Below are 12577 nucleotides of genomic sequence, written 5' to 3'. Positions count from 1 at the left end.
AGAAGAGGGAGAGGAGTGGAGAGGACAGGACAGATGGACATGAAGGACATGGAGTTGAAGAGGGGTGTGTTTGTTATGCGTACCAGTCAGTGCAGTGTGTGAAATCTGGACCGCGCGCGCTTGTGTGTGTGTTAAGGGGAGGAACCTCTGACAGTTAAAGCCGGGGCCGGGTCAGAGAGAAAGACAATTCTGCAGAACTGAGAGAGGCTGAAGAAAGAGAACACTCACAAAAACAAGTGTCCTATTATATACACACACACACACACACACACACACAAATAGTTCCTGATCAGTGACAGACACACACACACACCTCCATTACTGGACCGTGGACTGACCTCTCCAGGATAGACCCTCTCAGGACTCCCTTTTCCTTCATCATGTACCAGCACCAGCCGAGCTCCTCGGGGCTCCAGGAGGTCTCCACCAAGCGACTTGTCCGGGATGGAGCCTGGAGGGTGAGCTCAGGGCGGTACTGCCGTTGGGTCTGTCGATCAGGGGTCGCACCTCTTTGGCTGCTGTTGACGACTTTGCTGCTTCCTGGAGCCTGGAGTTACCTGAACGAGGAGCAAGAGGAACTGCTGGTCGAGCTCCACAACCACTACAGGGGACTGGTGACGCCATCCGCCTCTGCTATGCTGCCTTTGGTAAGAGACACATTTGGTGCCTGCAGACGGCGCTACGTCTGTTGCAGGAGAAATGTGCAAAAGTAGATCAGTATTTGTATTTATAATTAAGGTAATTGAAATAATTTATGGTCGCCCCCTGCTGTTAGGTGAGCATGTGACAACGAGGGCGGCTGTCAGAGGAAGCTTTTGTCGTCAGCGCGGGAATCAGGAAAATCAGATATTAGCAAAATGAGGGAGAATTCACAGTGACAGTATTTGCAATTCACACAGACTGCCACAGGGGGCGCCATTTAGTATGTAGTTTCTCTGGGGGCTCAAACCCAGGACCTTCTGCGTGTAAGGCAGGTGTGATAACGGCTACACTATGGAAGCACTAGACCCGGTAGCTGCTAATCTACCGGTACCTTTCGTTGTCAGTTTGAATTACGAAGTGAGATAAATTAGAATAAAAGGGTCCAGAAAAGTCGCAAAATTATACATTTGAACGTACTGATAACGATGGAAATGGATGACCAACGTTTGTGTCTGATTGAGCTGGAATTCTGTCGAGGAGAATTGTTGTGAGTTGTTTAAAAAAAATTCCTGTTTGTATGTTAGAAATGGATGACCAACGTTTGTGTCTGAGCTGGGATTTTGTCGAGAGGAATTGAGTTGTTTAAAAAAAAATCCTGTTTGTATGTTCTTTGACGTTAACAGCAGGGGGCGCACTGAGAAGAATCCCCAAAAGCGTAAATCAAGAATAAGGAGGAGGCAAAACGGGAGCAAATTGCTTTAGCGGTGCATTTTGAAGTCGATTAAAAACGATGACATTTGCTGTACGAACAACCAGATGAAATGCGCAGAAAGAATGATGAAGAATTAAGCAGGAAACGGGTCATAACATCTGGAGAGGAGACAGAGATTTCCAGACAAAACCTTTGCAACACTGAGTCTGACAGCAGGGGATTTTGGGGAAACAACAACTGAAGCAAATACTCATCCTTCAGCACATCATACCTCTGGCGTTATAGTCAGAGGTATGCTCATTTTTCACTAATCTATTTAGACAGACATCATTCTCCTTCAATAATGGGATTAAACAACAAACCACTGAGCCATGTGTGGAGGACATAGCTGGACACTGCTGCTGTCTCGGCCAAGGGGACAAATATGTGAGGTTAGAACGTCTACTCAGAAGTTGTACGCACCAGTTACATTACGGCCCTAAAATAACATACTTGAATTTCTAGTTCAATCGAGTAACACATTGGGTGGCGCCCTTGTTAGCAGGTTAGCATGCTTGTTAGCAACAATCCTAACAAGGACCCTAGAAATCTAGAAATGGGTCGCCATTTAATATATATTGAAGTATGTTGGGAAAATGAAAGTATTTTCTTTGTTCTTGATTCTTGATAATAAAACAGCTTAGAGTCAATACACTAAATCAGAGGTGTCAAACTCAAATTCACCGTTGGCCAAAATTAAAACCTGGGACGAAGTCGCGGGCCAAACTCAATATTTTGTATATTAAGCAATTGTAATATAGTATAATTGTGCATGTTTTTCTTTCTCTCCAGTTATGCAATTTTTTCATAAGGAATCAAACTTTAGTTTTGCGAAACAATGAATCTGGAAGACCCAAAGGTTAATATTATACCGTAATTTCCGGACTAAGCTGATACTTTTTTCATACGTTTCAAACCCTGCGGTTTAAACAATGATGCGACTAATTTATGGATTTTTACAAGCTAACAAAGTTCATACCTCTAGCTATCAATGACTTTTCTGGTAGGCTACTGTGTGTTATACTAGTAGCGTACATCTGTCTGTGAATGGCTGTGAGCGTATATGTGCGTAGGGCACACGAGAGAGAGATCGGTAGCGAAAGTTTACAGCAGTTGTCGCCCTGTCATGTTTAAGTGTGAGTTGGTTATACAGGAGCTGTTAACACTCTGTTTATGTTCTGTTGTGGTCAGTGGGGCTGATAATAAAGACCCCAACTTCACTGTTTCTGTTTACGTCTGCTGCGGACAAGCACAAAGTGAAGGGAGTTAGCCCCGGAGCTAATGTTAGCTTTAGCCCTGGAGCAGATCACAGTATATAGCGGCTATATAATAGCGGGCCAGCTCTAGCACATATTTGATATGATCTCACGGGCCAAATACAATTACACTGTGGGCCAGATTTGGCCCCCGGGCCTGAGTTTGGACTGTGTGCGGGTAAACTATCAATTCTAATTTTTGTCTTCTTAGACTTTTACCGGAGGTGAATTAACTTTATGTACCAACTCTCCTGCCATCATGTTTGCCTTCATCAGTATTTTTTTGCCCTAACAGTTAGGCAGAATAAAGTAAAAATAGGTATTATATAACAAGCCAGTAATTTATAAAAGCAGTTGTGATAATTACAAGACAGCATGCTACTTGATAAGTTATTTTGTATTATTTTAAAGTGAATGTGAAGTGAATTAGAAATTAAAGTAAAATATAAAGTTTAATGCATTGCCTCTCAAATGATTACAAATACAGAGCAGTGGCACATGATTGGATAATAACTTGGGGATAAATATACCTGACTTGAAGCAATGCAATCAACGGAAAAGCTATGAAACGAATAGAATAGTCTATTTTGTATCATTTAATGAATATTCATAAAAAAAATAAATAAATAAAAATAGTGAAACATAAGTCACTGATTCTGATACTGGCCCCACCACTGAAACAGACTTATACATGTGTCTCTGGAGGTTTCGCCTATTCTTCTATTCTAAGTGTACTTAGTTTCGACAACTAAGTAGATGTTTTATGATCTGCCAAAATCTGGAAAAGTGTCAAAACTACATTTCAGACTACATCATTGTAATGATCCCAACCCCTGCACTAGGTTGTTCCAATCATACTAACCGGACCCTGACTTTACTCACGTGCAAGATCGCGATCACGTACAATTAAAATACTTAGCATAGCTGCTCACTTAGCACAGGTCTAAATAAACATCAGCTTTTATATGTAAACACTAGAGGCACTAGAAGTTAGTTATAATCTGTAACAAATAGGGGAGACAGCCTTTGATTAGTCTAAGTTTTAACATAAAAACAATATCAAAGGAACAAACCTAACTACTAGCCACTGAGAAACATTCCGGTTCATTCTTGGCTCTCTACTTTCTCCTGGTGCTTCTTCCTCTTTCTGCCTGTTGGACCAGAGTTTGTCGTCCAAATGTTTGACCGGTGTCCTGTCAGTTTATTGTACCTGACAAAACGGCATACGCTAGGGCACACGTGTCAAAACTCCGGCCCGCAGTGTAATCATATTTGACCCGTGAGATCATATCAAATGTGTACTAGAGTTGGCCCGCCAGTATATAGCTACTATATATTAGTAGGATTTATGGGCTATGTTATAGCAACATGTTTTGTTGTTGTTGTTGTTGGCCTGTGCAAAAAAAGATTCAAATAAAAAAAAAATTACTCCAAAGGCTACAGATAAAGAGACAGAATAAGAAACAAACACTATTGATGTGTGTTTTATTTCAAATTTAATTCAGAATATTAAACTTTGGTTGTTCCAGATTCAATGTTTATGCAAAACTAATGTTTGTTTCCATATCGGAGAGAAGGGTAAATATTAAGTTTGGCTCTGCGACTTGATCCCAGTTTGTAATTTCGGCCCATTGTGAATTTGAGTTTGAGTTTGACACCCTGCTTTTGTGAAATATTGACTTATTAATTCGTTTTTTTACTTAAGACTTATTTGACATCACAGTCGATACTTAGTTGAAAAGTTGGTTAATGACGTTATCACGTTGACATAAGAGAATCTCCAAAGACTCACACGTCCAAACAACAAACACGTAACTCGCAATATATTATTTACGTGGCATCTGTGATTGGAGATAACACAGCAATCGATTGCACGAGAATTGTCCGCTTGTGTAGCTGCACCAGTGATATATATGTGAAAGTATAATCTGATATGTGAAAATGCCTGACCCTAAATAATTAAAAATATAAACAGTGGGAGACGTGCAAAATTAATACAAAAACAAACCAACCTAAAACACTAGAGGGAAGTATGGAGCTCACCTGAGAGCCTGTGAAACACCTGTCCCTCCACCGACTGGGCGGCCGTGTGGTCACCGTTTCTGCAGGACTCATACAAAGAACAAAGAAAGAGAAGCAATCATTGTTAAAAACAACATCAAACTACGGCCCGTTCAGCTTTTTATTCCAGGCCGCCAAAGTTTTCCAAAATTATACAATTTATTTATATTATCATTATACTTCTGCCTTTTTCCTGCAATGCCCACGTTTCCCCAATAGATGGTGTAGAAAAGGCTAAAAGCATTTTTAGGATTTTAGCGTTAAGCATGACTTTTACATGTCATTTATCATGTCATAAATTTAAAACAGGCCTCCATACTGACCAACAGACCGCATGGAGGACGTGGAGAACAAAGAACGGCAGGTGTGGCCTCACCTGAATATATATATGCGACCACTAAAGTGCCCTCTAGTGTCAGGGAGGGCAATGACCTGCCACATGGCATACTATTTTGACACAGTCACGCATGTTCCTGAAAACCCATCCTCAGGTCTTCTCAAGAACAGAATAGAATGTGTGGATCAAACAGTGTCTCATTACAATTCAAAGAAAAAAAATTGAAATACATGATAACATGTATATTCTTATATGTACAAACCACTGTATGAGTTGCTGCCACCGAGTAACAGGGGGCTTGTTAACAGTCGAGCATTACAGCAGTGGTACACTTATGTCCAACGTGCCATATTCTATTGGAGGCCCCTCACGCCCTCCCACTGACACCCCACCACGACCCCCCAGGGGGCCTCGCCCCACTATTTGAGAAGTTAGGTAAAGATTCCAGCTGTTTTCATTTTTTTTTTTAACAAAGCATGCCACTATTTGAGAAGTACTGAGTTAGGTAAAGATTCCAGCTGTTTTCGATTTTTTTTTTTTTAACAAAGCATATTACTTACATTTAAGAATCTTTACTTCAATTAAAGTAGGATAATTTTTGAGTCATGGATTTTGACAACTAGCTCCCCTTAGTACTCTCTCCTCATATCTGGTTTCCAGAGCAAGATTGGCTAATTGAGTTTTAGTTTTAGACCTGCAGAAGTGAATTGGTCAAGTTTGTTCTTATATCATATTTGTACAGCCTTGAAAAATGCACTAGATCAAAACAAATATTCATAAAACTCTTTAAATTTAGATTTAAAATGTAATGGAAACAGTGTTGTCGTTCTTCCTGGTGTGAATTTGGTCATGGAAATTTTCAGGACAGAACCGGGGTCCTCATTATTTCACTGGCATCTGTGGGGAGATTTGTTTCAAACACGTGGCTAGATTAGAAAAAAATCCAATGGACCGCATCCCGTCCACTGGCCAGAGTTTGCTCACATCTGCGCCGAACAGTCGTGCTCCACATTTTGTGTTGACTGCACAAAGAAGTCACATGTCACATGACACAAACTAATGTGTTGACTGCACAAAGAAGTCACATGACACAAACTAAAATCAGAACAGAAACAAAAAAAAAAACAACTGTATCCACAGCAAACAGAGGATGAAAATCCCAGAGACTTTCATGTTCGCTCCTCTGTTATATTTTTCTTTTGTTTACAAAAGCCAGTGCCGCTCTAACCACAGTTAACCACCAGATTTTGGAAAGACACAACGGCTTCAGTGACAAACCTTCACTGTTTCTCCTAAAAGTCTGTGAGCACACAACAACACCGGGAAAAGCATTTTTTTTTTTTTTTAAACAATTTTTTTTTATATGAAACAGAACGGCTGAGTGAAGTAAGGCGAGGCTGAAGTTCCAAGAACCAATGGGTGTTTCCCTCCTCGGGCTTCATCATGGTAATATTGTGTATGCAGCTGGGAAATCATCTCCTCATTACAGACGAGAGGGGGAGGAAGGAGAAGTGGGAAGAAGGAAGAAAAAAGGAAGAAAAGAGAGGGAAAAGACAGGTGTGGGGGAGAGAGAGACAGAGAGAAAGACAGAGAGAGAGAGAGAAAGGAAACAAGTGTTCTTATGTGTTCTCATCCCAATTCCCAATAGCAGCCCATTGGGACATGCTCCTTTCTAACTGAAATGTGGGAGAGCGACAGATTAAAGAAAGGTTCACAGTTCTTTTGTTTTTTTTTTTTTACACTTTTCTCGTGTTTTCCGTCCAACCTCTGCTTATTTTCTCAGTGTAGCGTAAATTAAAGCCTGTTTGTACCTGGTACCTTAAGTCACACTACGTCGTCCTCTGTCTAGTAGTTGTACACAAGTACGACTATGAAGAGAGAGAAAAAAAAAAAAACTTTCCCCCCGCCACGATGCTCTTCTCATCAAATACTGCGCCCAGTGTAACACTCCAGACCCAAAAAACATCCAAAGTACAACCGCTTTGTTGGCTCCACTTCCTGTTCCAGCTAACACTGATGGCTGAACTCACCCTGCCAACGATGACAGCCTCAGCTCTTTCTCCACATCCCTCTCAGCCAGAGAGACGATCTGGCAAGATTTCAACTCTGACCTCCAAACCACTTCATTTTGAACTGACTGGACCAAGAGAGGTTGCATCATTTCCGATCTCATTTTTCAGAGCCGTCTGAAGTAGATAGTTTACCTTAGGTCTTTCACAGACTTACTGAGATATAGCAACAGGTGGTGGTCTAGTGCAGGGGTGTCAAACATATGGCCCGCAGGCCTGAACTGGCCCACGGGAGTGTTGAATCTGGCCTTTCAACAGTTCATGTTTACGGAGCCCCTAAAGTGACATGGTGAAGATAAAAAAAAAGAGAAATGTATCTCGTGCGCACGAGAAAGTATATCTAAGACATTTTGCCACACATACATACAGGGTAATACATTAAAATAACAAACAATCATGTACAGTACGTACGGTTGGGAAATCTAAGATACCGGCATGTCATGCGTGACATATGTACTGTATATATGGTGAGCCTTTAATTAATGTAGGATACCTCAGTTCGACACAGTGCCCTCCGATCTCAACGACTGCGGGCTCCTGCGGGCCATACAAAATGGCTTGGCGGGCCACATTTGGCCCCCGGGCCTTGAGTTTGACACCGGTGGTCAAGAGCCTTTGTCAATTCACACCATGGGTGGAGCCCAGTCCTCCATCCATTCAGCCATTTAATTTGGCACTCGACGCTAACTGATGCCTTTCTCAGTGAAAACAGATGATAATCCTATACCATACGTAAACCTGGCCTACAAGATAAAGTTAAGGCTCTATGCTGGGTCTACGACAATCACAAGAAACCAACACTCAAGATGGCTGCCTCATCACAATACTGTCAACCTGTCCGTATTTACTCCTGAAAGCCAACAGGAGAAACCTTTTCCATGCCACCCAGAACCATAACCCTCATCCTCAAGGAATTCCCATGAGAGGTTCAAGGTGCAGGAGCTAGACCAGGCATTGGCAAACTAAGGCCCGGGGGCCAGATGCGGCCCATTCATTAATTTGGCCCACCAAACTTTTCCAAATTATATAATTTATTTATATTATCATTAAACTTCTGCCTGTTCCCTGCAATACCCCCTTTTCCCCAATAGATGGTGTAGAACATGATAAAATCATTCTAGCATTTTAGCCTTTATGCATGACTTACATGTCATTTATCTTAGTTAATTCAAGTCAAAAAGGTTGCCCACGAGCTAGACCATTGTTTCCCAAAAACTGGGTCGCGACCTGCAGGTGGGTCGCAATTTTTTTTGGGGTCATCTCACATCATGTTTCCTAGGAGTTTACGAATAATTTCTATTTACTTGGGTCGTGAAGGTTTGTGATTTTTAAAATAGAAATAGAAAAAAAATAGAAAAAAAGTTTTGGGAAACACTGAGCTGGACCGGCGGTGGACAGAGGTTGACAACCGTGCGCCTTCGTACACATCGTGACCGGTGAACGTTTCACCTTTTACATTCATCAAACCCATGAATTCTCATATGGCGTAGTGTGTCACGAACACACAACACAGCAAAAACTCCTGACTTCATCAGAGCGACGAGTCACTGTTTGTTAGAGACGCTGATAAACAAATCAGCGAGGAAGGGACCGAAACAAAAATCTGCCTGTTACCAGTTACATTACCTCCAGTTGTGTGTGTGTGTGTGTGTGTGTTTGTGTTTGTGTGTAAATGTGAACCAAACGTCCCAACACAATTCCGATTTGTGCCTGTGAGACAGAGACGGCTAGGAATGTAAAGAGCCCTGAGTATTGAGTGTGTTGTGTGTCATCACTGATAGAAACACACACACACACACACTATTGTTTATTCTTTTAGTATATCAGTGACAAAGACTCCAACTATGAGACATGGGTGGAGACACGATTGTTTCCATGTTCTTTTGTTGTTTTGTTTTCAGATCAGTGGAACAGATTCGATCGGGTTCCATCTGGAATCACAGCGAGCCGAGTCTATCGTCACGTTGGTATTAAATTCTGCTACGGTCAGCTATCGGGTTCTGTTGTTGTGAAGTTGTTGAAAAACTCACCGTGAGGGGAAAAAAGCATCGCCTGCACCTCCATCTGTGATCAGGGTCCACGGGGCGATGATGCTCTCTTGGTGTTTTCTGGATAAAAAAAACAAAAAAAAACAAAACAGAAAAGTACATGAACATATTCATTGATTTTTTTGGGGATATAACAGCAGTGATTTGCAAAAAAAAAAAAGCCTGCCCGAGTGTTAAACTTGTTTTCGATTTTCTCTTTTCCTTTTTTTTTTTTTCTATAAATGACAGATTGTTAAATAATGTTCTGACCGTTGCCTGTAAGCATTGAGTTTAAACCAGCGTCCGAGCCAAAGATCTGCCATCAGACTGAAGACAGAGATTATGTCATCGCAGTAAAACAACTGGACGGTGGTTTCCATGAGAGGTTTTGTAGAGCAAAAACACTGAAGAAAAAACAAAAAAAAAAGTCTCGGAGTTGTGTTTTGAGTTATGAGGATTAAAAGCAGCCCTGTAATTGTAATTTGAGGAAAACAACAGGGGTTTAACCCGAGGCAATAGAATTTTATGGCATTTATTTTTAAAGCTCTGTGACTGACAAGTGCAAATCTTTATCTTGGGGGTGGTTCCTAGACTACTGCTAAATACATACGTGTAGGTGCAAAGACATACTGACACGTAACCAGTAAACACGTGGCCGTCGGCGTAACAGGAAAGACAGATGTTAGCCACTAGTTTAAAAAATTTGGAGCAAGGTAAGGTTTTTAGTTTTAGGTTTTTGCCAATTTGGCCATGTTACGAATTATATGAAAAATTTCAAAATCAATAAGTATATATAAATTTTTGAATTTTTTTTTTTTTTAACTTTAAGCTTTAAGTGGGGGCAGAGCAATCCCAAAACCAGATAAGTTAGTGAGTGTTGAGTCAGGAAAAAAATAAACTATGCCAAAATAATGACTTCCGTACCAGATTGAACACGACCCAGGATAACAATGACTGCCTCCAGCGCTGTTAACCATATTGGTGCTGGTGGAAATTGGAATGCCGTTGGTCAAGGACCGCCGGGAAAGAGAGCAGGACGATGTGTTAGGAGGCAGAGGGAGAACGAGAAAGACAGGAGTAAAGAGTTCAGGGTAGGGACTTTGAACGTAGGAACGACGACGGTGGAGCGCTGACAGACGGGATGGGAGGAAGAAGGGTAGATACTATATCTTATGTGTTCAGGAGACCGGATGAAAGGGAAGCAAAGCCAGGGAGATGGTTTTCAAGCAGGAGGAGGAAAACATAGAGAAGTGGAGGTTTGCTTTGGAGCAAAGATGAACGAAGGTCAACAAGACACAATATGTGTGTACGAGGCAAATGGAATGATAAAACCCGCTAGGAGTAGAGGAAAAGTGGATTTAGTTTGGAGCAAAGATGAACGAAGGTCAACAGGAACAAGACACAATATGTGTGTAAATAAGAACGAGGCAAATGGAAAGATAAAAGCGCGAGGAGTAGAGGAAAAGTGGATGAGTTTAAATTCCTAGGGTCAACCATCCAGGGAATCGGATGGTTTTGTCTAATAGACAAAAGCCTGAGTTGGAGGTGGCAGTGATGAAGATGTAGACATCTTACCTCAAAGTGACCAGGATGGACAGGGTGGACGAAGATGATCAATTTTGGTGACCCCTAAAGAGAACAGCAGAAAGAAGACGTGAATTATAATAATAATAATAATAATAATAATAATATATAAACACAAAAATGTCATCATGATGGGCCAAATCCAGGCCATGGCCCTTGAGTTTGACACCTGTGCTGTAACCCTAGCTTACATAGCAGCAGCAGGTCTACCGCGGTCAGTGGGTTTCACTCGGGTGAACGTAAACAACGGTGAAATATATAGCAGAACATAAGCCGTGAACTTGGCTAGCATTAGCATGCTCATAAAATTCATTGAGCTATCAAGCTACAGTAAGCTATCCTGTTTTGTTTTTTTTCGCAGCAATGGGACACCAGTCTGAAGGTGATAGCTGAAGGCTACGCTGCTAAATGTATGTGGAACCATAACCCAGACTTGGAGGATACTGGAGAGAACCTGTTCGCTGGCACCAAAGCTCTGGACCTCAGACAGGCTCTGGAGGAGTGGTTCCTTGGTGAGTCTGTAAATACAACGCACGTTTTCGAAGGGATGAAACCAAACACCGAGCACAGATGTAAACAAACAACAGAGAGGGGCTAATAAACGTACAGTACGCTAATTAACTAATGAACGCACACAGGGTGTGGTTTGAATTCTTTTACTTGGACCTTTTTGCCATATGTTTTAAGAATCTTTGGAATGGACCAGTGGGACTAGAGTATCACATTTCAATCAAAGACTTGTTTCTAAGTAAATTATTTCTTAAAGACGATCTTGTAAATACTTTTTGCATGCATTTGATATCTTCCCATTATGTATACGTCAGGTTAACGGCTGTCTTATCTTAGCCTGAAGCATTTAAGTGAATTCTACTAGAGGTAATGCTGTGATTTACGATGTGTCGTTACTGTATTTCTTTAGGTTTACATGGTAAAAAAAAATGTGTTCGTAGGAAACCGTTTGACCGTTGTTTTCCCTCTGCAGAACATCTGGACTACAACTTTAATAACAACAGCTGTGACGAAGACAAGATGTGTGGACATTACACACAGGTCCCTCGCACACACGCGCGCACACTCACAGTCTGGTTTTCACGAGTCGTGAGGACTTCACACATTAACAAAAATATCGCCGTAACGAAGCATTTTTTTAAAAAACAAACAACAACAACAACAACAAAAAATGCAGTATATTATATATATATATAACTGTGCATCCTTTCGTGTGTGTGTGTTTGTGTTACAGATGGTGTGGGCAGAAACACACAGAGTGGGCTGTGCGCTCCATCTCTGCAGTACCCTGCAGGGTCTGAACTGGGACAGAGCTTCCTTTCTCGTCTGTAACTACTATCCAGCGTCAGTACTTTTACTGTTACTCTCACTCTTACGAACAACCACTACAAATATTAACACTGCATTCTACTTCCCAATACATCTGAGATCCCATATCAATCTTCAGAATCTTTTGCCGAGTTTTGTCTTTACCACTGAAAGAACAACACTGCCCTCGTGTGGACGATAGCAGATATTACAGCGGGATAACAACGACGCCTCACTTGTTGACCCGACGTCATAACAACTTTGTATTGATCTACGCTTGTTTGTGTGCGTCACCCTAGAGGAAACTACGAGGGAGAGCGTCCTTACGTCGAAGGTGATTGGTGTTCGAGGTGTCCGGAAAACATGCAGAAGTGTGAAAACAACCTCTGTGGTGAGAGAGTCAAAACATTTCAGTTATGCATTTATATATTTCAGTTCGGGTCATTAAACAAAAGAGAATCAAACTAAGGATGGATGGATGGATGGATGGATGGATGGATGGATCGATGGATGGATGGATGGATGGATGGATG

General features: G+C 41.5%; 2 protein-coding genes across 8 annotated transcripts in view; one reads left to right on the top strand and one right to left on the bottom strand.

The window, feature by feature from the left end:
• Window positions 1–153: 153 nt before the first annotated feature.
• LOC103384463 (peptidase inhibitor 16) overlaps window positions 154–12577 on the top strand; it is a 13335-nt gene continuing 911 nt past the window's right edge. The window contains exons 1-5 of the mRNA XM_017035668.2: window positions 154–647; window positions 11089–11239; window positions 11710–11777; window positions 11971–12080; window positions 12344–12435. Coding sequence (XP_016891157.1) covers window positions 381–647; window positions 11089–11239; window positions 11710–11777; window positions 11971–12080; window positions 12344–12435 — 688 coding nt within the window. The 5' untranslated portion in view covers window positions 154–380. The remainder of the gene's footprint in view (window positions 648–11088; window positions 11240–11709; window positions 11778–11970; window positions 12081–12343; window positions 12436–12577) is intronic.
• snx21 (sorting nexin family member 21) overlaps window positions 6379–12577 on the bottom strand; it is a 25558-nt gene continuing 19359 nt past the window's right edge. For 3 of the 7 annotated variants that reach the window (XR_003050947.1, XR_003050950.1, XR_003050952.1), the window contains 3 exons: window positions 10719–10772; window positions 9147–9224; window positions 7078–7392 (listed from right to left, as the gene is read on the bottom strand). The gene's annotated coding sequence lies outside the window, so the exon portion shown is untranslated. Of the gene's footprint in view, window positions 7393–9146; window positions 9225–10718; window positions 10773–11181; window positions 11246–12577 lie in introns of all 7 variants that reach the window. The other 4 variants (XR_003050948.1, XR_003050951.1, XR_003050949.1 and 1 more) reach the window with 3 other exon arrangements.

The sequence above is a fragment of the Cynoglossus semilaevis genome, chromosome 10 (genome assembly GCF_000523025.1).
Source record: "Cynoglossus semilaevis isolate Cse_v1.0 chromosome 10, Cse_v1.0, whole genome shotgun sequence".
Classification (NCBI taxonomy): domain Eukaryota; kingdom Metazoa; phylum Chordata; class Actinopteri; order Pleuronectiformes; family Cynoglossidae; genus Cynoglossus; species Cynoglossus semilaevis.
This window is presented reverse-complemented; position numbering and strand designations above follow the sequence as displayed.